The sequence below is a fragment of the Bufo gargarizans genome, chromosome 6 (genome assembly GCF_014858855.1).
Source record: "Bufo gargarizans isolate SCDJY-AF-19 chromosome 6, ASM1485885v1, whole genome shotgun sequence".
In the NCBI taxonomy this organism is placed as follows: domain Eukaryota; kingdom Metazoa; phylum Chordata; class Amphibia; order Anura; family Bufonidae; genus Bufo; species Bufo gargarizans.
Window position 1 is genome coordinate 386,768,592 of NC_058085.1, and position 27,385 is coordinate 386,795,976.

The 27,385-nt window shown below is 44.7% G+C and overlaps 1 protein-coding gene across 1 annotated transcript in view; it reads right to left on the minus strand.

Moving 5' to 3' along the window:
* Nucleotides 1–27,385, minus strand: part of SLIT1 (slit guidance ligand 1) — a 298,983-nt gene that overhangs the window by 62,569 nt on the left and 209,029 nt on the right. Inside the window, exons 9-19 of the mRNA XM_044296791.1 lie at nt 17,376–17,523; nt 13,566–13,637; nt 11,975–12,046; nt 8,772–8,843; nt 7,026–7,169; nt 4,997–5,160; nt 4,293–4,316; nt 3,291–3,435; nt 2,825–2,899; nt 2,500–2,643; nt 415–558 (exon numbers count right to left, since the gene is read on the minus strand). Coding sequence (XP_044152726.1) covers nt 415–558; nt 2,500–2,643; nt 2,825–2,899; nt 3,291–3,435; nt 4,293–4,316; nt 4,997–5,160; nt 7,026–7,169; nt 8,772–8,843; nt 11,975–12,046; nt 13,566–13,637; nt 17,376–17,523 — 1,204 coding nt within the window. The remainder of the gene's footprint in view (nt 1–414; nt 559–2,499; nt 2,644–2,824; nt 2,900–3,290; nt 3,436–4,292; nt 4,317–4,996; nt 5,161–7,025; nt 7,170–8,771; nt 8,844–11,974; nt 12,047–13,565; nt 13,638–17,375; nt 17,524–27,385) is intronic.

Genomic DNA, 27,385 nt, shown 5'->3' on the forward strand with positions numbered 1-27,385 from the left:
CCCCCCCCCCTCCCTCCATACACAATGTTATGCCAAGCAGTCTCTACAAACCTTCTTTCCACCCCTGACACCTGAGGATGATATCCCTCCCTAAGGCTATATGCAAATGACTGTATCCGTTTTGCGGTCCGCAACTGCGAATCCGATAAATACGGATACCTTCTGTGTACAGTTCTCATTGGTACAAATGGGTATTCCTGTCCGCAAAACAGACAAGAATAGGAGATGTTCTATCATTTGCGGGATGGACATACAGATGCTGACATCCACGTGCGGTTCATTTCTTTTTTTTTTTGGGCGGACCCATAGAAATGAATGGGTCTATGTGCGATCCACCAAAAAAAAATGCAGATCGAATGAGGATCCAAAGCACGGCCATCTGCATGAGGCCTAACTAAATGAGTGTCTACTCACAAAGTGGAGAGCGACTGCAGAGTGTCAAACGCCCCCGGAGTGATGGTGCTGATCTGGTTGTCGTACAGGGACAGGAGCCGGACGTTTCGGAGTCCAGTGAAGCTGTCGTTGTGGACGCAGCTCACCTTGTTATTTCTCAGCATCCTGGAAGACAGAAAATTATATGCACAAAAATCAGCTTGGGTTTAACGACCCAGAAAGTGAGAGCAGGGAGGCAACTTATCCCCTGCCTTCAAGGCTCAATCATTTCTTGACTATAGAGAAGCTCCATTAAAATGGTTATCCTGGAATTTGATACTAATGGCCTATCCCCAGAATCGTCAGGGGCCCTCCTACCGATCAGCCGCCCGAAGAGGCCGCTGTACTCGCTGGAGCTCCGCGGTCCCCTCACAGCTTACCAAGCATAGCACCGTCCAGTGGCCATGCTTGGTATTGCAGCCCAGGCCCCTTTACTTGAATGGGATTGAGCTGCTTCCAGGTCGCGTGACTGATGTATGGTCAGGTCACTGGCCTAGGAAGAGTCCGAGGTGCTCACATAGTGCTGAAGCCTCTTGTTGGACCCCCACTGATCTGCTATTGATGACTTATCCTGAGTATAGGCTATCAATATTACATTCCCAGATAACCTCTTCAACCAGTTCAAGACCGGGCCGTTCCCCCTCCTTCGTGACCAGACATTTTTTATTTATTTTTTTCATTTGGTTATAGAAATGTGGTGTGTCTTTTTTCTGTGATATACCGTATTTGGCGTATTTATTTTTACGCCACTGTTAGTATATTTGCTTCCATTTTTTATACACAGGAAAATGTAATAATATAAATGAAGGCATACATGGTTCATGGATGCAGGGAGCGGGGTGAAAACTATGGCATTTTTCTTTTTTATATAATTATTTATATTTTTGTATTTATTTACTTAGTTTTACACTTGTTGCCCCCATTAGGTCATAGAGGACCTCTTGGAGGAATTTTAACATTGTCATTATTTTTTAGGTTTGGTTTTTCCTGTAACTAGGGCTGACCTATCATCATAAGGTGCACAGCCCCCACTGCAGAGCTGATTCGGTCTACCCTGCAGCGCCTGAAGTTGCCTTACACCCGGCAATCACAAGATCACCGGAATGGGAGCAGGAAGCGCCACTGCCGCCTACTGATCTGTATATACAGCAATGGAGAAGGCCGGGGCACTCAGAATCTGTCCCTGCTTTTTTTAGGGGGGGGCCCAGCGGTCACTGGCAATAGGCTCCCCGATCCTGCAGCTACATCACTTCCAGGCACCTGCAAAGATGTTCAGAAGCATCCTTACAGGGTCACATGTAGACTCATGGGATGGTTCAAGTGGTTAAAATGTAACACATAATTACCCATAATCAACACAAAAAGCAATAGGTAGCGTGTAAGGCTCTGTTCCCAATGGCGTCATGCCACGTCGCAGTGCAGGATCCCAAGTACAATGGATCCGAAGTTGATTAGCAGCACTACTGACTTATAATGGGGTCTGCTCAGGTTTTAAAGGCATCACGTGATGTAACCCTTAAAGGGGTATTCCCATCTCAGACAATGGGGGCATATCGCTAGGATGATAGGTGCTGGGACCCGCACCTATAACAAGAACGGAGCGAGGAGAGCTGTGGCTGGAGGACCCCAGATTTCCCGGGGTCTGTCCACCACCAAGCGCTGCTCCCATAGAAGTGAATGGGAGCATACCGCACATGCATGGCCCCGTTCATGTCTATAGGGCCGACTCGGCTATCTTCGGCAGCCCCATAGAAATGAATGGAGGGCGGCTGGGGATGCGCAGCGCACCCTTATTCACTTGCGGGCCCGGTCTTGATAAAGGTGCGGGTCTCAGCAGTGGGACCCGCTCCTATCAGACAATCCTAGCGATATGCCCCCATTGTCTGAGATGGGAATACCCCTTTAATGCAAACTGCAAATGCCAATGTGAACAGAGCCTACAGTTAGTTATGAATTAAGCCCAAGAAATGCCAACTAGTTTGCCTGTGTTGTGATGCCAGTTTTTCAGATTATCCACATAAATATTCATAAATAGGGTAATATGAAAGAAAAAGGATTTATACTCACAGCGTCCTCAGACCTTCCAGACCCCGGAACATGCCGCTCCGCACAGACTCCAGGTGGTTGGCTGTGAGGTGTACCTCGCCCACCGAAGCTGCGCCCTCGAACGCCCCGTCCTCGATTTCCGAGATCTTGTTGTTGCTCAGATTGCTGTTAGAGATATAAATTTGCATGTGGATTCGTCACGTCACTCATCCTATTATTTTGCACGTCACTCATCCTATTATTTTGCACGTCACTCATCCTATTATTTTGCACGTCACTCATCCTATTATTTTGCACGTCACTCATCCTATTATTTTGCACGTCACTCTTGCGGACGGTCACTTACATCTTTTTGAGATGTGAGAGTTTTCTGAAGAGTCCGGTAGCTTCTAACGTGGTGATCTCATTGTTGTTCAAGCGCCTGGAATTTTTCAAAAATAAAATGTAGGATTAGAATGGAGTCATGTAACTTACTGGATTACAGCGACTTCTTGGCCCCGCAAGGTGCGTTATGTTTGCCTGTAAAATGCTGTACTGCGTGCTACATCAGGTAGGTAGCAGTGATAAGGGATAGTTCACATCACTGGTATCCTGAGCATCAGTTATGCACATTGTGCATCCATTTCAGCCATTTCCTTCTGAGATCCGTGTTTTTTTTTTAGCCTGAAAATGGCTCAAATGGATGCACAGGATATGTTGTTTTTTTTTAGTTTTTTTTTCTTCATTTTCTGACAAATCAGAAAAATAACAGTCATCTGATATCGGAGCCCTGGTCCGGTGCTATGTACGAGTAGAGATGGTCTGATACGTACAGCTCAGCTGTAGACTGCGGGATGCGGTCGGGGATTTTTGACAGCTTCAGGTTGGAGCAGTCTACCACATTGGATTCACACCGGCACTTGGGTGGACACACAACGTCGCTGTTACATTCGCTGCTGAGCTGTAAGTCCTCGGTTCCTGTGAGAAGAGAAACAATCTGGATGACATCTCATGTGGGATCACCCCCGTCAATGCTATATATAAAAAGTACTGCAGGGGGCGCTTTATGCAAACAATGCACCTCTGAGTAGACTCCTAGATCTCTTTTTCCTGGACGCTGTCCTCCTAATTTTAAAAGGGGTTTTCCAAGACCTAAAATGCTCCTGACATGTCCGTTTTAGTAAGGCTGCAGCGCTCACCGAACTGCCATGGCCCCTTCCAACAGCTGATCGCCTGGGGTGCTGATTAGAGATGAGCGAATTTCCGGTTGTGAAATTCATTTGCGATTCGATTACTGGTAAAAGGTAAATTGCGTTATAGATTCTGTTACCACGGACCATAACGCAATTCCTTGACGGAATGCATAACGGAATGTCTTTAGAGGCATTCCGTTATTCATTCCCTCATAATAGAAGTCTATGGGCTGCAAAACGTATCCGTCCCGTTTCCATTATGCAGGAGAGGACTCAGGGTCAGGAGAGGAGGGATGGATCCGTTTTGCAGCCCATAGACTTCTATTATGACGGAATGAATAACGGAATGCCTCTAAAGGCATTCCGTCATAGAATTGCGTTATGGTCCGTGGTAACGGAATCCATAAGGCAATTCTGCTTTTACCAGTAAACGAAGCGTGAACGAATTTCAAAATATGAAATTCGCTTATCTCTAGTGCTGATCAATCAGATATTGATGAGCTATCCTGAGGATCGGCCATCAATATTTAGTTCCCGGAAACTCCCTTTAAAAACTAGAAATCCCATGCAACTAAAAACATTCAAAATACCACAAAAGTGTGCTCATAAAGCCTGACACATCTGCTATGCAGACAGCCCTACCTGGGATGAAGTATTGCTCTTTTGCTGTGGAGAAAGAAAAAAAAGAAAAGAAAATGAACACAACAGGGTTTCCGTTTCATTTACTTTTATATAGGGGTCGTGCAGGATTAGAAAAATGATTTTGTTTTCCAAAAACAGCGCCACACCTGACCACAGGTTAGGAGCGGTATTGCAGCTAAGCCCCATTAACTTCAACAGAACAAGTGGTGCAATACCAGACACAACCCGTGGACAGGAGTGGTGCTGTTTCTGTGAGAGAGCAGCCATGTTTTTCTAATGGTGTGCAACCCCTTTAACTTAAAGGGGTATTTTGGTTATATAAAGTTATCCTCTATCCACAAGGGGTCTTACCGCTGGGACCCCCACCGATCATGAGAACAGGGACCCCGTAAAGTGTGCAGCCTCAGAAATGAACGGAGCAGAAAGTTAGGCATGCACGAGGCCGCTCTGTTGATTTCTATGGGAGTTCCAGAGATAACTGAGCGCTGTACTTAGCTCTCTCTGAAAGTCCCATAAAAATGAATGAAGGGACCCCGCTCATGCCTGAGCAGTCGCTCCATTCATTTTGGGTGGATCCACGGGATACGGAGCCCATGTTCTTGTGATCATTAGGGGGTCTCAGTGGTAGGTGAATGGAGGATAATTTTATACGACCGGAATACCCCTTTAAATCACAACATTTACAGAAACCAGCAGGAACGTACCCGAGCATCTGAACTTCTTGCTTTTTATTTGCCCAATGCGTTTGTTTGAGAGTCGGCGAGGACTGGCGCACCTGGCACCACTGGTTTCTATCGGATTAGTTCTTAGGAAGTCCGCCAGCCACTTGAGGTTACAGTCACAGATAAAGGGGTTCTGAGCCAAGTGCCTAAGGAAATATCATACAGGTCAGGAGTGGTTATAGGGGGGAAAAAAATAGCAAATACCCAAAGTTCGACAGGGTCAGAAGAGTGCCGCCATCTGCGGTTTGTAGGGTACTGCTGATTATTATTGGGTGTAATATTAAAGGGGATAATCCCACAAATATAAAACAAAAACAAATTTTTACACACTTATCTGTTTATCTGAAGGGCTTTCTTCCCTTTCTGTGGGTGGGCAGCAGCTCACGAGAGAGTCAAGCACTTGCATCTCCCAAGAAGCATTGCAACAGGCTTTTGTTAACCCCTTTCTCCCTGCATACAAAATAGTCCCTGACATACTGTATAGCCCCTTTTTAAAAAATTTTTGAAGCCTATGGTTCATTGTACGGCCTCCATGGAGGTTTAAATCGTCACTAACTTTTCATACCTCTGTGCATAAATCATTAGTACAAGCCACCACAAGAAACTTTGTAATATGTCTTATCGGTGATGAATGTCTAATGCTCTTGTTATCAGCTGTTTACCTCGCTTCCCCCATACTAATTGTTTTTCACTTTGAAAAATGCAGCTGCACTGGAGGATCATATTACCCCAATGCAAGTCTATGGTGAGGGGAGGGAGGAGGAGTGAGTAGGAGCACACACAGACAAGCAGACTGCTGGAGCTACATGGGCCGAGATATAGGCTAGGTCTACACGACGACATTTGTCGCGCGACTGACAGATAGGGTGCAACAGTTGTCGCGCGACATTTTGTTGCACCAAGCCATAAACTTCCTAAGTGCTTTCTTCACAACCATACAGGTTGATACCTCTCTGTCGTTATGTCTTGAGTGCATAAGAGACGGTTAGGAAGCAGATTCTCCTCTACTTTCTGTGTGCAGTGAATAGTCTCCACCTACCATCTCTGGGAGAACTGCAAACTAGACATTCAGCATGTACAGGGGAAATCTGCTATAAATACCAGAAACAAGTGATAGAATGGCCAGAAATCATGTTACTCCTCATGTGCACACTGCTTTAAATTATAAATGAATTGCTAGAAGTTTACAATTAAGGTCCAGGTGGGTGTTACCAGTTGGAGGTGTGTCCCTGCAATTTCTGACACTATAATCAGTGCTGCCAGGGTAAGGCCCCATGCACACGGCCGTGTTTCACAGCCGTGTGCGGGCCGTGGAACCGCGGCCTGGATCCCTCCTGAGAGCAGGAGCGCACGGCGTCACTGGTTGCTATGACGCCGTGCGCTCCCTGCTGCCGGCACAGTACAGTAATACACTGGTATAGATCATACCAGTGTATTACTGTATTGCGGCAGCAGGGAGCGCACGGCGTCATAGCAACCAGTGACGCCGTGCGCTCCTGCTCTCAGGAGGGATCCAGGCCGCGGTTACACGGCCCGCACACGGCCGTGAAACACGGCCGTGTGCATGGGGCCTAAGACTGTGCAGGGACAAACCCCCAACTGGTAACACCCACCTGGACCTTCATTGCAAACTGCCAGCAATGTATTCCTAACTTCTACCAGGAATAATGGAAGCATGGCACTACACAGAGGCAGAAGAATAGATGCAGCAGATTTGTTATCAAATGAGAAATGCAAGTAGTTACTAAAACAGACAGTCAGGGGAGTGACAAGTCTACAGGGCCTGTTACAGCCACATGCAGAAATGGATGCTAAACAAGTGCAAAGTATAAAAGGAATGACTTGTACTTTTTGGATCCAGCCATGGTGCAAAAAGAGCACCAAAAATGCTCTGTATGAACACAGCCTTATGGCTATACCGGGGCTGGTATCTGTCAAAACCACTTTGCTATGGCTTTCAATAGCACGCACCGGCTAATATAGCTCTCCATAGGCCTTCAATGGTACTCACAATGTCTGGATGGCACGCAGGGAGGCGAAGGTTCCTTTTGCCAAACTCTGGATCTTGTTATCGTACAGCGAGAGCAGAGACAGATTCTGCAAGTCCTGGAAGGTGTCGGCTCGGATGCAGTTAATCTTGTTGGCATTTAAAAGTCTGAGCGATGAACGAGAAAAAAAAATGTAGAATAAGTCTTACAAGCCCTGACATTAGGACTGCATTGATTTCAACTTATAAGTCATTTAAACAGCCAGGAGCGGCGGAGAGGATAATCAATCACCGCTCTGCGCACTCTCCAACCTACAGTTAATGCGCCCTGTCTGAACTATAGAATCTAAGACGTGAAACTCCATCGGCATAAAATATATATGAAGTGACAGGCGTTCATCTTCTCCGCAGGGGTGGGTCTAGAGGAAGGCTGGGGCGGACGGGGGGAAAGGAGGAAATGTAAATTATACAAATGTTACAAAATAAAACTGAACAATTATACAATGTACATTTCTGCTGTAAGGACCTTTCAGACAAAACACAATGGGACATATTAACGCTACTTTCACACTCATGGACGGATCCGTTCAGATAATACAACCGTCTGCATCCGTTCAGAACAGATCCATTCGTATTATCTTTAACATAGCCAAGACGGATCCGTTTTCTATTGTGTCAGTGAAAACGGATCCGTCCCCATTGACTTACATTGTGTGTCAGGACGGATCCGTTTGGCTCAGTTTCATCAGACTGACACCAAAACGCTGCAAGCAGCCTCCAGAGCGGAATGGAGACTGAATGGAGGCAAACTGAGCGGATCCTTTTCCATTCAGAATGCATTAGAATGCAAACTGATCAGTTTTGGACCGCTTGTGAGAGCCCTGAACGGATCTCACATACGGAAAGCTAAAACGCGAGTGTGAAAGTAGACTCACTAATCCTACAGATGGCGTAAACTTAGGGGGGTCATATATCAAGTGCGCTGTGCAAGAAAACCAGAGCGAGTTTTGACCGTTTTGTTTGTTGCCTTTGCACCTAATTTATGACATATTTGCACCATTTTCCAGCGGTTTGCATTCACGGAGGTTCAGCCAGATCAGCTACATTTTTAACCAGATTTATTATTGTGACTTTTTGCCAGAAGTCACACATGTACCCCTGTCCCCTGGTGGTGTATGTCCCGTCTCCCCTTCCCCAGGAAAGTCATTGATAAACAAAGCACAATGTCTTGCAGGGCTGCCTCAGCTGAATGTAATGATACTATTCACTTCATTCTGGAGAAAAGTACTTTTATTCCATATGCAAATGAGCATTTAAGTGCACCGAGGGCGGGCCCAAGCCTCTCTGTGCACCCTTGCTCCTCCTGCTTCCTGTGCCAGCTCCTCCATCTCTTCTAGATTGACGGGGCTAGGTATGATGACTATGTAGGAACCTGGGCTGTGGGGAAGATGTAGGAGGAGCAAAGGTGCACAAAGGAGGCTTGGGCCCGCCCTTGGTGCACTTAACGGCTCATTTGCATATGGATTAAATGCATTTTTCTATAGAATGAAGCAGCGGATCGCTAAGTGAAAGGTATCAATACATTGAGCTGAGCAGGTGTCAGGGGCATACCGAGGTACGGCAGGACCCACAGACTAAGGGGCGCACCACCAGGTAGGGGCAAGAGGGGGGCACCGGAAGGGCCATGGACAATGAGCGCTTTCATTGTGGCTAAGGGTTAAGAAATTGTCATGGGGGGGGCAAAGAAAACGCTGATAAATCCTTACTTACAGAAGCTGCAAGGCATGGAGACCAGTGAACACCGCTTTGGGAAGGTCCGTAATCTTGTTGCCATATAAGACCCTGGAAAACGGAAAAAAACATTTTTTACAACTTAATACCACTGGTTGGGAGGGCATGCTGGGAGTTGTAGTCTGACACAAACTGCACAGATTTCTACCCAAGGGCTCTTTCTGCTAGAGCTGCTTTACACCTTATTCAATTAATATTTCATTAACTGTGAGATGAAATAAGGGTCTGATTAACGGGTGGACGGAGGCGTCCTGCGCTCACTTTCATTTAACCTGTTCTGTCACATCCTGGTTAATAAGACTGGATGCACAAAATCTCTGCATTAGGCCTCATGCACGTGAACGTTGTTTGTTTCAGTGTCCGTTCCGTTTTTTTTTTGCGCATAGGATGCGGACCCATTCATTTCAATGGGTCCGCAAAAAACGCAGACATCCGCATCAGTATGTCCGTTCCGTAGCCCCGCAGCAAAAAAAAAAAATATAGAACATGTCCTATTCTTGTCCGTTTTAGGCATTGTTACAATGGATCCGCCAAAAAACAAAAACAGATGGCATATCGATGTCATCCTTTTCTTCTTTTTTTTGAAGATCGGCAATTTGAGGACCTCAAAATACGGTCGTGTGCATGTAGCCATTAGACTGGAATATCTGCACTCAAGCTATGATTATCATCCGGGGGGAGGAATGATTAACAATTTATTTAGCGGCCAAAGATACATGTCTTAGTGAATGGTAATTGCTTGAAATTGAAGGCACCATGAGAGCTGAACACATCAGATAAATGACATCCGCGAGCATCTATTAATACACGTGGATATCTTTAGATCCGCTAATTAATAAGCTCTGTCTCAGGATGTTAATATCCACATAATGTTTAATGATCGCTTCCCTGAACCAGTCATGATATTCTGATCTGGAATAGCGCCACCTACTGGCTGGAGATTCTGTGCAGCATGCTAATAACAAGATGCAACTGCATGTTAGAGGGCATCTGTCAGCAGATTTGTACCTATGACACCGGCTGACCTGTTACATGTGTACTTGGCAGCTGAAGGCATCTGTGTTGGTTGTTCCTATGTGCCTGCACTGCTGAGAAAAAGGATGTTTTACTATATGCAAATGAGCCTCTAAGAGCAACGGGGGAGTTACCATTACACCTAGAGGCTCAGCTCTCTCTGCAACTGCTGCGGCCTCTGCACTTTGACAGGTCGAGGGATGATGACGGTTACACTGCCTGGCTATGTCAATCAAAGTGCAGAGAGAGCATAGCCTCTAGGTGTAATGACAACGCCCCCGTTGCTCCGAGCAGCTCATTTGCATATATTAAAGCATAATGCCGGCATATATGAACATGGGACCAACACAGATGTCTTCAGCTGTTGAGCGCACATGCAACAGGTCATCCAGTGTCATAGGTACAAAACTGCTGACAGATGCCCTTAAGGCCTCATGCACAGAAATGTATTTTGTTTCCATGTCCGTTGTGGTTTTTTTTGCACCGTGTGCTGTCCGCATCCGTGTGTCCGTTCTGTAGCCCCGCAGAAAAGATAGAACATGTCTGATTTTTGTCTGTTTCGCGGACAAGGATAGGCATTGTTACAATGAATCCGCGCAAAAAAAACAAAAAAAAAACAGACGTCATCCGTAATTTTTGCTGACCCTTGTTTTGCGGACTGCAAAACTCATACGGTCGTGTGAATGTAGCCTAAAGGTGGGATTGCAGCACCTGCTGGGTCCTTTCATTTATAATTTGCATCTCCACCTTTGCAATGCGGATGGTAAAAATCCACAGCAAAATCCATGACGAATCGCTGCAAAATCCGCAGTAGGAAATATGTCTCACGTGGCCGTACCCTAAAAGGGGATTTCTGGGCGTTTACACCAATGTTTTAGGGTTCGAATCCCCGCAAAAAAATATGGATGATGCCCGCGTGCATTCCGTATTTTGCAGAACGGAACGGCTGGCCCCTAATAGAACAGTCCTATCCTTGTCCGTAATGCAGATAATAATAGGACATGTTTTATTCTTTTATTGTTTTGCGGAATGGACATACGGAAACGGAATGCGCATGGAGTAACTTCCGTTTTTTGGAGGGACCCATTGAAATGAATGGTCCGCAAAAAAATGGAACGGACACCAAAGGAAATTACGTTCGTGTGCATGAGCCCTTACCCTTTACGACACTTCCATCAATATATGATCAATGGGGTCTCTACCGATCACACCTTGATTGACGATCCTAAGAAGGAGGCAGGGGTGATCCCCGTCACACATGCATGGCCATTGATGGGTGCTCCAGCAGGCATCACTGCCCCTTCATTCTGTTGGGGGGGGGGGGGGTCTCGGAATGGGGACTTCCATGTAAAATCTTGGAAAAACCCCTGATGTCTTTTTATTTTAGGGAGCCCTAATGCCACAGCCATATCTCAAGGCGCTAGATTTGCCACTTTATTTTTACATGGAAAACTAGAACTTGATCCTACGGGGAAGTTTTAATTTTCTGACTAATTGTGAAGACTGTGCGCAGCAAATTCGGTGGACCACAACCTCGGGTGTGTGACGGAGGCACAAGCTGGAGGCAACCTCATCACAGCCTATAGACGGCTCCTCGGGGTTAAACGTGAAATTAATGAATTGCTTTCGTACAAACCTTCTCTATACGAATCTGCCCGTAGTAATGCATTAGTCACATCACAACCGACCAAGACAAAGTGCTTCCTACAGCGCGTTTCATAGGTCCCTAAATCACCAAGTATTTTTTTTGCAGACTTCTTAATTACGTTTCCTCTGCATGAAGTTCTAATTAACATGAAAGGCAAAGCTGCCGAATCTCATCAATTTTCAGCCCCCAGAAAGCCAGTCGCATTAAAATTCACATTTTCCAGAGCAGCCATCCCAAACATCATTGCATTAAAGTCCCTCTCCGGAGGAAATGGGTTTATGCCGTCAGCGTGCGAGCTGCGGCCACTGATAGAAGATATTTATTTTCCCAGTGTAAAACACTCAGCGTTTCATAGAGGGGCATAATGCAAGTCTTAAATGGAAATCGCATTATAATCTGCAATGCCTAAGCGAGGGTCCGCCGAGCAAGAGCAACATGAGCTCCTGTATTCCAGATACGTCAACCGCAAACTGGGGGTAATTTAATTTCTGCACGGTGGCCCCAGCTAAATTCTACTTACAGGGAATTAAGCGAGCGGAGGCCGTGGAAGGCGTCGGGGGCAATCTCTGAGATCTGGTTGTTGCTCAGGTCTCTGGAAAAAAAAAAAAGCAGATTAATTATAGGCTGAAAATAAACAGTGTAATGTGATACAGAGGATTGGGACCTATGTGTGTCTACCAGAGGCTCCACATGGATGGTGGAGTTACGGGAGGACAGATGTGGGCAGAGGGAGCAGGCTACACCACAAATACAAACAATGCATTTTACATCGCTGTATAAAGCGCGGAGTCCCCATGCACCCAGCAAAGAGTGCACTTTTGGTATTGCAGGGCTGGTATGTATCGGCATATTGCCATAGTGCCACCAAATATTGCTCACCTGAAAGGTTCATTGACTTTTTTTTGGGCTACAGGTTTTCTTAGCAGCTTACGAAAGGTTTTTGGCCCAGTGACATAACCCTAGGGGTCACAGCAGTGACATAGTCCAGGGAGCCCTCGGCCCCTGCTACCTTAGAACCTTCAGGGCCTGGCACACAAAGCCTGTATGCTGGCCGGTGTCAGGACCTGTGTGCTGGGTCCTCAAGACAACAGAGGCTAGGAGCAAGGAGAGGTGAGGTCTTGGGTCTGGTCTGAGGTCAGAATTAATTTAGGTCTGACTTTGGGTCTGAATTAATTCAGGGGTCTTGTTTGGGGTCTGAAATCATTTTGGGATCTGATCTAGGGTGCAAATTAATATATATTAATAATTTAGGGATCAAATATGTGGTCTGATTAATTTGGAGGCCTTGTCTGGGGTCTGATTAAGTTAGGGGTCTATTGTAGGTCTGAATTTATTTTAGGTGTCTGGTCTGGGGTTTGATGTCTCGGGTACCCCCATCCTGTGTGTTATACATTATCCCAATATGATCCGATCATTTATCAATTTCAAAAGCCTGGCAAGGGGCCCAGCACTTTCTGTTCAGTACGTTGACCATCCTGCACCGAAAAACTCATTGGGAAGCCCTGAAAGTATTTTGTGTGCTGTTTTGTCAAAGGTTGTATGTAGACTTTGAGTCTGTAATTATTAATCTTTTCTCTTTCTCCTGATTAGAAACGTCTCAACCATTTTCATACAAAACTGGAATTAATAGGAGTAATATATCAGCTCAGATATGATAGAGTCAATGAAAGTTGTCAGCTCGGATATGATAAAGTCATTGATGGGTGTCAGCTCAGGTATGGTAGAGTCAATGATAGGTGTCAGCTCAGGTATGATAGAGTCAATGATAGGTGTCAGCTCTGGTATGATAGAGTCAATGATGGGTGTCAGCTCGGATATGATTAAGTCAATGATGGGTGTCAGTTCCAATATTATAGAATGAATGATAGGTATTAACTCCAATATGACAGAGTCATTGATGGGTGCCAGCTCCGGTATGATGGAGTAAATGATAGGTATCAGCTCCAATATCATAGAGTCAATGATAGGTGTCAGCTCGGGTATGATAGAGTCAATGATGGTTCCAATATTATAGAATGAATAATAGGTATTAGCTTCAATATGACAGTCATTGATGGGTGCCAGCTCGGATATGATGGTCAATGATAGGTGTCCCTGTGCATTGCACTTACATCCTGCGCAGCTTCTTATACGGAGAGAAGGCTCCGGGAGGCACCGACTTGATTCCATTCAGCTCCAAACGTCTAGACTCAAAAAAAAGCAAAGAACTGAAATCACAACTGGGCACACACAACTGAGACACACTCTCTCCATTTACATATTACCTTACATCTCTCTTCCAAATTGCATTACATGTAACCCTTTGTAGACCACTATATATATGAATAAAGGGACACGTCCACCATTTTATCACACATTATCAGCCTATATGTGAATATTCTATGTATCTTGGATGGGTTTTTGGGTATAATTTTTTGACGTCACTCCATTCATTCTAATTTCTTTCCTAACTCTTTAAATTTTCTCAGTCTCGCGTAACTCGCTCATTCAGACCATCACTGTGACCAGAGAGAGACTCCCCCCTGTAGTGATTCCACTAGACTAGAGCATCACACATTACACTGATCAATGCTCTTCGATGGTCATCTTTATGTAGGACTATCAAGAGAACAATAGAGTGGTCATACTCTTATCCCAATTCTACACATACTATTATCATGAGTGTGACCCTTCAGATAACATCTTCCTCTCATAGCAGCAGTAAACTGACAATGGATTTAGATTGGAGGGCTTATCATTTGTACTGACGGCTACAGAAGGACCCGCTTTTCTATTTCATTGTCAGTGGTGTAGTACTGCCGAAAGGGAAAAAAAAAACTAAAAATTCTAGAATAAAAAATGGCTTCTATGAATATTGGGTTTAAGCAAATACCCCTTTATGATGGAAGTGTCCCTTTAATTTACAAGCCACATCCAGTGGTCACACAATTATATTATACACCATTTTAATTAGTCAGACCAAATGAGTAGTAAGATTCACATTATATATGCAGTACTATACAGCATCTCATCAGGAATTAAAAAACAAAACAAAAAACTTCCATTTTATCCAATCTCCAAGGTGCATTTTAACCAATACTTTAAATGGGGTCCTCCAGGCTCCAGATATTGATGACCTAACCTCAGGAAAGTTCATCAATATCAATCAGATCGGTGGGAATCCGACTCCCACAACCCCCGCCGGTCCCGGAAGCAGCACTGAGCTGAGCCGCACTAACCCCACGCAGTCACCACGCTTTCCGTTCAAAGTGAGGCACATTTTTGCCTTAAAAATGATGACAAATTCCCCCAAAATGTAGTTTTTTGTGTGTTTTTCTTCACTTTCAGTATTCCACTTTCATTATTATTATTATTTTTTTTTAATTTTAAAAAAAAAATTTTTTTTGGGGGGGGGGGGCATTTCCCCCCCCAAAAAACACAGCATGCTCTAGACGTGGGGATTTTTCATGCACTCTCATAGGCTTCTCTATAGAACTGGAAAAATGTATAAAAAAAGCATTAAAAATGTATTACGTTCAAGTCAAAAAAGTTAAAAAACAATGATGTGAGAAGGAAGCCTAAGAGAAAACCACTGGATGCAAACGGAGGAATCGCACCTATGTACATCAGGGAGCGGGACCACACCGTGACTATTTACAGTATAATCTGCTGCGGCCTTTTTTCTTTTTACTGCATGCGTTGTTTTTATGTTAAAATGGTTTTAAAATACTTTTATACTGATGACCTATCTTCTGGATAGAACACTAGTATCTGATCAGTGGGGGTCAGACACCCGGGACAACTGACGATCAGCTGTTTGGGAAGGCACCGGCGTTCCTGTGAGTGCTACATCCTTCTCACAGCTCACAGCGCCGTACATTGTATAGCGGCTGTACTTGATATCGCGCTCAGCCCCATTGATTTCTATAGGGCTGAGCTGCTCCTGGGCCATGTGATCGATTGAACGGGATGTCACTCGCCTATATAAACCTACAGAAGGCCGCGGCGCTCACAGGAGCACCGGTGCCTTCTCAAACAGCTGTATCGGACCCCCACCAATCAGATACAGATGAGCTATCCATAGGATAGGACAGGGATGCCCAACCTGCAGCCCTCCAGCTGTAATTTTGCAACAGCTGGAGGGCTGCAGGTTAGGCCCGTCTGAGATAGGATATCAGTAAAAAAAAAAAAAAAATTCTTAGAAAACCCTTTGTTTTCTCTATACAGGAAAAAATGTTACTGCTTCAGCAGGCTGCATTAAAAAAAATGCAACAAACACAAAAAAAATTTAAAAAATATTGCATTTTGTGCGTCCTGTGTTTCATATTTCCCAAAGACTTTCAGCTAATATCTGGAGCTAGGGTTTTCTAAAAAATAAAAATAAAAGATATTAAAAAAAAAAGTATCAAAGACGTTAAAGTGCCAAAAAACGCTACAAAAAAACTGTCATCCCAGCCTAAGAGATTATTTCCTTCTACCTCACACCAAATCAAATTTGTCCGATCCTTTTGATGGGTTTTTGTAAGCCGCTGACGCACATACTCTGCACAGGCAGGAGACATGATGGCACTGTTATTAGGTGTTAGTCGGTAATGCCTGATTTTTGCTTCGTTGGTCAATTTCCCTCTTTCTCCTCCACTGCTATTACATCTATTGTTCGGCAGCTTCTGAAAGTGACCTTCTAAGAGCTGAAATAAGACCCCCGGGATTTCCTAATTAATATTTCTTGCTAAAGTGTCCCCGGATTGAGAGGTAGGAAGAGGTGACCTGTCAGCTGTGCATGTGAAGCAGAATGACCTGAGTTAACACTCCATCAATTACATTTAGTGGCTGCCAGCGGGAGTCCGTGTAATGATTTGGTGTTATAACAAAGCGTGTGTAATGCTTTCAGCTCCGCTGAATCTTCCGGCTTTTTGGAGAGCAGCTGCGTATTTAGTGAAGTCACTTCTTCTTTCCCCCCAGAGGACCGGACATTGGGGGAGATCAGCTGTAACACAGAGCGTCGCGGTGATTGCGGGAAGGAACGACGCCCAGCGTGACACATGGGCGCTCAATTCACAAGGGTCTATCGTTCACTCTCAAGTGCATCTGCGGCACAGACACGTGTCCACAGAGAGGGTCTGCACATGGCGGAGGCGCTGGGGTGAGGTCTTCACCGGCGCAGCAAATTAAAATATTACAAAGAAGTAGCAGTAAAATAAGGTGAAAAATGGGTGGATTGGGTCTCATCTGCAACATGAAATTATAATTATACTCCCAGTAACTGTGACAATAAGCTGGGGGGCCAGGTGCAGATGTATACCCAGTCTAGAGCGCCCCTCTATACCCTGGCTAGAGCGCCCATGTATACCCTGACTGTGATGTCTCTAGTGCTCATGGACTTGGATCATCCTGAGTGGGCAATATCTTTAAAGAGGACATCAGCATGTTTTCTGAAGTTCCTCTGTTATACCTGATGGAAATGTATGAATGGATTGACAATTGGGTTTACCATTCTGTTTGCCAGTAGGGCATGTCCCCACACATGATAACAGGCAGACTGTGGGGACACACTCTACTGACAAGGAATGGTAACAATCTATCCATACATTTCTAGGAGAAATAACAGAGGGACAATACCATGCAGAGTTCTAAAACATGCTCCACAATATTACGGGAAATACAAGTATTTGGTCAAACATACATCTAAGGAGCTGACAAAACCTAGGACTACCTGCTTAGGCTAGGAACATATGTCTTGGAGGGTAACCCCTGGAACATTTCTATAGTTACATAGGCGTGAGGTTAACATTTATCTTAAAATCCACATTTTTAACATTCTTTCCAGCTGATGAGGAAGGCCTGCTGGATATCGGTCATGTTAGTTTTTTTGCACAGCAGCAATCATGTCATCTGAGACAGAGAGGAATAATAAGGGGTTGTGGTGGAGGATGTGGGCTCACATTTCGGTCATGGTCTCCGGGAGATTTGCTGGGATTGCAGTCAAACCTTTCCCCCGACAATCCACTATGCCGTTACTACATGTGCACATTGCCGGACAGGAGCCAATGGAGAGGCTGCAGATCTGAGTGCTGGACGGATCATTCTGACCTGTAAGACAAGAGCGGAGAATGCTATTTACAAGGAACATACACGGGTGATCTAACATGACGACAGGAATCACAAAGTGCTGTTCGGGGCGTCACCCAGCAAGTGACAGAGGAGAAAACCCAAAGACCTGTAAATACTGGTGAGAGAGCTGACCAGATCTAAATGCCATACACTGCATGGTCACAATGTGGACACCCGAATACTAAGGGGGAAGGGGGGAGTGTTATGGGGTTAAATCTCCTCTCCTTCCCCATCTCATCGACATGGATCTCTTCCTCCACCTAGAAAGTATAGATGGTCTCTAAATAATTCTGTCTGGCATTTGCTGGTAAAAGGAGAATAAATACGAGAGAATTGTTCACCTTGCACCAGCGCATGACAAAAAAGTCCAGTCGGAGGAGGACCCAGCCCCAGCCTCTCCAAATCTGCGCTGGCTGGAGAAGACATGTCCTGCTGTGCCCAGCCCTCTCCTAGTAACCGTGAAAGAAAACCATCCTAGAAGGGTCTTGTGTATATATACAGTCATGTGAAAAAATTAGGACACCCTTTGAAAGCATGTGGTTTTTTGTAACATTTTTAATAAAAGGTTATTTCATCTCCGTTTCAACAATACAGAGAGATTAAAGTAATCCGACTAAACAAAGAAAACTGAAGAAAAGTCTTTTCAAGATCTTCTGTAAATGTCATTCTACAAAAATGCCTATTCTAACTGAGGAAAAAGATAGGACACCCTTGCCCCTAATAGCGAGTGTTACCTCCTTTGGCTGAAATAACTGCAGTGAGACGGTTCTTGTAGCCATCTACCAGTCTTCGACATCGGTCTGAGGAAATTTTACCCCACTCCTCAATGCAGAACTTTTTCAGCTGTGAGATGTTTGAGGGGTTTCTTGCACGTACAGCCCTTTTCAAGTCACCCCACAGCATCTCAATGGGATTCAAATCTGGACTTTGACTTGGCCATTCCAGGACTCTCCATTTCTTATTTTTCAGCCAATCTTTGGTTGATTTACTAGTATGTTTTGGGTCATTGTCATGTTGCATGGTCCAGTTCCGCTTCAGCTTTAATTTTCTAACTGATGGTCTCACATGTTCTTCAAGCACCTTCTGATACACAGTAGAATTCATCGTGGATTCTATGATGGTGAGCTGACCAGGTCCTGCTGCAGCAAAGCAGCCCCAAACCATGACACTTCCACCTCCATGCTTCACAGTTGGTATGAGGTTCTTTTCTTGGAATGCTGTGTTTGGTTTACGCCAAACATGTCCTCTGCTGTTGTGTCCAAATAATTCAATTTTGGACTCATCTGTCCAAAGAACATTATTCCAGAAGTCCTGGTCTTTGTCAACTTTATCTCTGGCAAATGTCAGTCTGGCCTCGATGTTTCTCTTGGAAAGCAAAGGTTTCCTCCTTGCACACCTCCCATGCAAGTTAAACTTGTACAGTCTCTTTCTGATTGTAGAGGCATGTACTTCTACATCAACAGTAGCCAGAGCCTGCTGTAGTTCTCGAGATGACACTTTAGGGTTTTTGGAGACCTCTTTTAGCATCTTGCGGTCTGCTCTTGGGGTGAACTTGCTGGGGCGACCAGTCCTGGGCATGTTGGCAGTTGTTTTGAAAGCCCTCCACTTGTAGACTATCTTCCGGACAGTGGAATGGCTGATTTCAAAATCTTTTGAGATCTTTTTAAATCCCTTCCCAGACTCATAGGCTGCTACAATCTTTTTTCTGAAGTCCTCTGACAGCTCTTTTGCTCTCACCATGGTGCTCACTCTCACTTCAACAGTCAGGAGCACACCAAACTAAATGTCTGAGGTTTAAATAGGGCAAGCCTCATTCAACATGCAGAGTAACGATCTACTAATTATGTGCACCTGGTGTGATATACCTGTGTGAGATCTGAGCCAATTTAAGAGGGAATACATGTGAGGGTGTCCTATCTTTTTCCTCAGTTAGAATAGGCATTTTTGTAGAATGACATTTACAGAAGATCTTGAAAAGACTTTTCTTCAGTTTTCTTTGTTTAGTTGGATTACTTTAATCTCTCTGTATTGTTGAAACGGAGATGAAATAACCTTTTATTAAAAATGTTACAAAAAACCACATGCTTTCAAAGGGTGTCCTAATTTTTTCACATGACTGTATATATGTGCATTTGTGTGTCACAGTGTATACATGTGAATAAATGTATGTACGTATGTGTGTATGTATCTACAAATGTTTGTGTGTGTGTCACAGTGTGTATATGTGAATAAATGTATAGACCATATGTGCTACAGTGTATATGTGTGTGAATCTATGTATATACTGTATGAGAGTTTTTGTGTCAAAGAGTACGTGTGTAGGTATATTTGTATAAGTGTGTCACAGTGTGTATGTGTGTGAATCTATGTATACATGTGTGTCACAGTGTGTATCTAAATAAATGTAAATAAACAAATAAGTGCTACAGTGTATACTGTATATGAGTATATTACGCTACAATACAAGAATAGCCATGAAAAAGGACACTGTCAGTTCTCCATGACCATTTTTCAACCAGTTTTGCATCCATTTTCTAGCCAACTGGACGTTTTTTATTCATTTTTAATGGCCACTAAAAATTCAAGATTTTCATTGGATTTTATTATTTTTTTAAATTAAAATCCAAACCCCTGCAGTATACCTAATCCCCCTTAGTGACCCCCAGCAGTAATTATGTCCCCCATAGTGACCCCCAGCAGTAATAATTCCCTCCATAGTGACCCCTAACAGTAATAATGTCCCCCATAGTGACCCCCAGCAGTAATAATTCCCTCCATAGTGACCCCTAACAGTAATAATGTCCCCCATAGTGACCCCCAGCAGTAATAATGTACCCCATAGTGACCCCCAGCAGTAATAATGTCCCCCATAGTGACCCCCCAGCAGTAATAATGTTCCCCATAGTGACCCCCAGCAGTAATAATGTCCTCCATAGTGACCCCCAGCAGTAATAATGTTCCCCATAGTGACCCCCAGCAGTAATTATGTCCCCCATAGTGACCCTCCAGCAGTAATAATGTCCTCCATAGTGACCCCCAGCAGTAATAATGTCCTCCATAGTGACCCCCCAGCAGTAATAATGTCCTCCATAGTGACCCCCCAGCAGTAATAATGTCCCCCATAGTGACCCCCAGCAGTAATAATGTCCCCCATAGTGACCCCCAGCAGTAATCATGTCCTCCATAGTGACCCCCAACATTCCCCATTGTGGCCCTCAGCTGTAATAATGTACTTCTTTTAAAATTACTCACCTCATCCACTTACTCGCACAGAGGCAGTCGCTCCTCTCTTGATGCTGAAGGACCTGCGTTCCCTTCGATAGGTCCTTCAGAATCAAGAGAAGAGGGACTGTCTCTGTGCGAGCAAGTGGATGAGGCGATTTTTTTTCAACCCCTAAAAGGCCATTCTACACTAGTGCACTTTTAACTGCTGTTCGACTGGTGCCCTCCTAAGGGCCATTAAAAAATATGTCCTATTTTTTTACATCCACTATTCATTGCAAAAACGGCCATGTGAATAGCCACATAGACTGCAAATGGTTCTAAAAAAAGGCTGTCACATGGCAGTTTTTTCAACGTTGTGTGAATGTAGCCTTAGAAGGGAGGCAATAGGCAAGTTCCTGGTTTGCCGCCTCCACCAGGCCTGATGATATCTGTATCCGCCAGCGGCTGTATATAGGGGTACATATTCACAGCGAGCAGGTATATGGCGCTTTCTGCAGTGTAGATCAGTCGGTTCCTTTAAACCAGGATGTGCGCTTATCTCGTACTTTCCACATTGTGTAAGATTTGAAGATAAAACCGCGCTGTAACCTCCAGCAATTATCTGTTTCAAAGTGCCCTCCATAACACGATAAAAATCTTTTTTATAATTTATCCCAGAGTGAAGAACGGGGTAATGACTGGAGTCGATTCTCAGCCGCGCTATAGATTTTTTTTTTATATGTAAAATGGAAATAACCTCTGAAGTGATTTTAAATTGCAAATAGAAATGTTAGCAAAATAATTTTTTTACTCAGGAATCGTGAAATCTCATTAAGAGACAAGAATGATAAGTGGGGAGGAGGAGGAGGATGATAGGAGGTGGGCCGGAAAGGGGCAACGAGAACTGATGTGAGCGATAAAGCCAAGACGAGGGAAATCAGCTACAGACAGGCCAACAATAGTCAGGGAGTTATTGTCCAGGCTTTTACCATTGATGGGCTATCCTCAGGACAGGTAATCAATATCAAATTGGTGGGGGTCTGACACCCAGCACCCCCGCTGATCAAGAGGTTTCTGGTGATCGCCTCGGCCTCATCACAGCTCACCAAGCACAGCGCCGTACATTCTATAGTGGCTGTACTTGGTATTGCAGCTCGGCCCCCTTTTGCTTGAATGGAACGGAGCGGCACCTAGTCCACAAGATCTATGTACAATGATGATACTTTCCTAGGAAGAGGACTTGAGCACTCACATCCTCAACAGCGGATCAATAAGGGTGCCGGGTGTCGGACCCCCGCCGATCTGATATTGATGACCTATCCCGAGGATAGGCCATCAATATCAAGTTCCTGGAAAACCCTTTTAAAGGGGTTCTCTAGGCAACACATACAGGTGGCCTATCCTCAGGCCTATTTCAAACTATACAGTGTACAGAGCAGAAGCAGAAGGCTCCGTACACCGTGTAATGGCGGTGCTGGGGTACTACAGCTCAGTTCCTATCCACTTAAATAGCGATAATTTCTGCCGCTAGCTAGCGGCTGCCCGAGACAGCTGATCGGTGATGGTGCCAGGAGTCGGACAACCAACAATCTGATATTGATGACCTATCCTGAAGATAGGTCATCAGTATCCAAGTTCTGGAAAACTCCTTTAACTGGGTCATACAGTCATTGATTGGGTATGTTCACATGACAGATTTGGAAGAATGCGCTGATTTTCTGTGCAATTTTTGGCTCGTTTTTTTCAGCCTCCTATTCATCTCAATAGGAGAATCAGCGCCGATTCCTCTCAAGTTAGAGCACGCTCCTTCTTTTTTCTATGCTGTTTTTTCAGTTGCACAAATGAAATGAAGGGGAGGCTTTTAAATGTGTTTCCACAAGGAAAACATGTGAAAAACAGACAAAAATGTAGTATCAACAGGCCCTTTTATTCTAATTATTAAAATTTTAACTGATAAGAAAAGTTTCTATTTAATCCTGTTAGCACAGCAGAGCCAGAGTGCAGCAGATGTATCAGGGCCAAGTGGGTTTGCCTGCCAGAATTTATGCCAAAACCTGCTGGTAACCAAGATAAAGTTGGAAGATTGTCTCCTGATGAAAGTTTATTCAAGTAATAAAGCTGTTATCAACTCCAACACAAGTCTGGATGCACTTTATTTCATCTCCCCCCTTCACCAATTTTCCCTTTTTCTGCAATGGACGACAACGCCTGGGGTCCAGGATATCCAGGTAGGAGCACCATGACACATGCACAGCCACATCTAAAGGGACACTGTAGGCCACCCTTCCACCACTCTGACATTCCTACACTGGGTACCACCAACACCATCTACTCAAGGGGACTCTGTCCCTTGTTGCTTTAATGCAATTGGCGTCACGACAAACATATTACTCTAACATGGACCCCTGGCCGTTCCCGTTGCAGGGACAAGAGGGAGCAGAGGCAGGGCTATGGGCAATGAGCGCTTTCACTGTGGCAAAAAGGTGAGGTTAAGAAATTGGCATTAGGGGGGAAGGGGGCGCCGTTTCAGTTTTCACCTCAGGCAGCAGAAAGGCTATGTGCACCCCTGGGGCAGATATATGTCGGTATACCAATTTATGAGCTATATATGATAGCTTAATCTGCAGCACTATTCCATACATGTCACTGGCAGCACTGATTGGATAATCTCAGATTGTGCAGGGACACCACGTGGTGAGCGCGAGGACGTCAGTGCAGGCCCTTTTGAAGGAAGACGATAACGGCTGCGCGATCAAGTGGATGAGGTACGTAATTTAATTTAATTTAATTTTTTAACTCTTAATGGACATTTTACTTAGCATTCTGTATTAAAGAATGCTATTATTTTCTATTATAACCATGTTATAATGGAAAATAAAAAAATCTACAGAACACCGAACCCAAACCCAAACTTCAGTAAAGAAGTCCGGGTTCGGGTCTGGGTACCACATTCAGTTTTTAATCACGCACGTGCAAAACGCATTAAAACGCTTTGCACTCCCTGCGGAAAAAAACTGAAAAACGCAACAAAATCGCAGACAAAACTGAAATTGCGTTCGCACTCGTGCAGGTTTCCTGCAATGCACCCGCAACGCATCCGGCCCTCACCCGCGACGCTCGTGTAAAAGAGGCCTAAGGGTAAATGCACAGGTTCAGGATTTATGCGCGGACAATCCGCAGGTAAATCTGTGCGGTCAATCTGCATCAATTGGTGCAGATTTGGAGCGATTTTACTCTCCCCATTGAAGTGAATGGAGAAAATCCGGTCAGGAAAAATAAAATAAATTGACATGCTAAGGATTTTAAAATCCGCACCGTAGGTCAAAATTTGCGCTGAAAAAATTCTGCATCGTGTGCATGAGAATTTCAAATGCTCATAGAATACAATGTTCTGCACGCAAATCCGTACGCAATCCTGATCATCACGCTGGACAAAACCCTTACACTAATTGAGATTGACTATTGACCCTGCGCCTTTAATTTGTCTATAATTTTGGCGTATTCCGTCACAAAATGTCACATGTGGTGGTTTGGTGTCACGCTTGACAAGGGGCGAGATGTAGCAGGAAATGAGGAGTGACCTAAAATGTTGATGACGCACTGTGATGTGGGACACAAAGCAGGCTATGGGCGCAGAATCGAGGATCCAGATAATGCAGATCCCAATACGGCCGTGAGCCTGGGCCTCGGGTATCAGGGTTACCGGAGAGGGGCTAAAAAGGTGATGACTTTTTGGGAGCTGATGGGGTCGCTCTCTCACATAGAGGTCCTGGTGCCCATGGAGGTCAAAAGCCTCTCCAAGTTAGAGGACGACATGACAGTCCTGCGTCCCTGGATCTTCAGACTACACTTCTGACTTGTTTTCAAGTAAATTTCCCCCAAAAGTGATCCCTCTGTTCACGCTAACAAGTCATGCTGCCGTTTTAAGAGGGTCTGCATGATTTATGAAAGGTTCCACAATGCCGCTTATGTCGGGTGATAGAAGGAGGCAGATTTGTGGGTGGCTTTCTTCTCGGAGTCTCCATATTCATTAGTGTGACCTAAGGTGCCGATATAAACAAGCATGGTTGAATGCCAGCCCCCATGCCCCCCATCTGCAGGGGCAGCCGACTATTAATATTTCATCATGTTGTGTCTCTGTCTTATTCAGCTTAATGGGAGGTCTCAGCTGTGACTTTTTTGCGGCAGCTGTTCCTCATTTACACACTCACTAAACACCCCGTCCTCCGCCCATAACGGCGGAGATCCCGGCCGACCTCACACTGGCGAGACAACATACTGCTATTCTTATCACAGGAGCCCGGACCAAGTGTGACTTCCGAAGATGTGGAGGCGAAACCGCTGAGAGAAGAAGAGACTCGTATTTTACTGCAGAGGATTTCATTTAAGGAAGAGCTCAGAGCAGGTTATTCACCTGAAAACAGATACCTAAGAAGTTAAGGGGTTAATTAAAGGAGTAGCCCAGCTTCAAAATACTGACGGTCTAGTCTCGGGATATTAAGGCCTCATGCACACGATCGTATGTATTTTACGGTCCGCAAAAAAATATGGATGACATCCGTGTGCATTCCGTATTTTGCGGAACGGAACAGCTGGTCCCTAATAGAACAGTCCTATCCTTGTCCGTAATGCAGACAATAATAGGACATGTTCTACTTTTTTTTGCGGAACAGAAATACGGAACCGGAATGCACACAGAGTAACTTTCATTTTTTTGCGGACCCATTGAAGTGAATGGTTCCGCATACGGTCTGCAAAAATGGAACGGACACGGAAAGAAAATACGTTCGTGTGCATGAGGCCTAATGTATAAATATTAGAGTCAATTAAAGGGGTTTTCCCATCACATACAATGGGGGCATAACGCTAGGATATGCGCCCATCGTCTGATAGGACCATTGTCTGATGGGACCCACACTTACAAGAGAACGGAGAGGGGAAATGAATGGAGGGCGCACTGCACATGCACAGCCGCCCTCCATTAATTTCAATGGTGCTGCCAAAAACAGCCGAGCGCTGGCTCAGCTATTTCCATCTGCCCCATAGAAATGAATGGGAGCAGGGGCTTGTATGGGAGCAGCGTTTGGTGGTGGACGAACCCAGTGAAACCCGGGGTCCTCCAGCCACATCTCTCCCCACTCCGTTCTCCTTGTAGGTGCAGGTCCCAGAGGTGGGACCCGCACCTATCAGACATTGGGGGCATATCCTAGGGCTATGCCCCCATTGTATGTGATGGGAATACCCCTTTAACTGGGATAAAGCAGTAATTACCTGGTACTGCCTCCACTATGTAGACTGTGCATGTAAGCATTAAAGAGGGTGCAGCGCTGGCACGAGTGCTACTGTCCCTTCAAACAGTTGGCCCCCACCATCACTGAGGATAGACCATAAATATTGTAAAGCCAGAATACCCCTTTAATGGTCACTATTCTGCTGGTTGAGTCACTGGATATCATTTATTAAGGCTGCCTTTTTTTGTACTTTTTACATTGATGCTGCTGCCTAATTTATGACAGGGCATCCAAAAATGAGGCACATCTTTTGGAAAACCTATTTTTTGGTGAAAAACTTTGCCAGGAACGGAGTCCCAGCCCTGGCCACCGCCACTCCCCTGACATTCCGATGTATCGAATACAGTGTAAAAACACCGTACAACAAATAGTCACATGGGGGTTTAAGAAGGTCGGTAAAAAGTCATTGTACAAAAATTTTATGCCAATAAGAGGTGTAAAACTGTGGATAAATGACCCTCGCTGTGTACAAACATTACCTATCCTGTACTGATCCCGAGTTACATCCTGTATTATACTCCAGAGCTGCACTCACTATTCTGCTGGTGCAGTCACTGTGTACATACATTACTTATCCTGTACTGATCCCGAGTTACATCCTGTATTATACTCCAGAGCTGCACTCTCTATTCTGCTGGTGCAGTCACTGTGTATATACATTACATTACCTATCCTGTACTGATCCTGAGTTACATCCTGTATTATACTCCAGAGCTGCACTCACTATTCTGCTGGTGCAGTCACTGTGCACATACATTACTTATCCTGTACTGATCCCGAGTTACATCCTGTATTATACTCCAGAGCTGCACTCTCTATTCTGCTGGTGCAGTCACTGTGTATATACATTACATTACCTATCCTGTACTGATCCCGAGTTACATCCTGTATTATACTCCAGAGCTGCACTCACTATTCTGCTGGTGCAGTCACTGTGTACATACATTACTTATCCTGTACTGATCCTGAGTTACACCTGTATTATACTCCAGAGCTGCACTCACTATTCTGCTGGTGCAGTCACTGTGCACATACATTACTTATCCTGTACTGATCCTGAGTTACAACCTGTATTATACTCCAGAGCTGCACTCACTATTCTGCTGGTGCAGTCACTGTGTACATACATTACTTATCCTGTACTGATCCCGAGTTACATCCTGTATTATACTCCAGAGCTGCACTCTCTATTCTGCTGGTGCAGTCACTGTGTATATACATTACATTACCTATCCTGTACTGATCCTGAGTTACATCCTGTATTATACTCCAGAGCTGCACTCACTGTTCTGCTGGTGCAGTCACTGTGTACATACATTACATTACTTATCCTGTACTGATCCTGA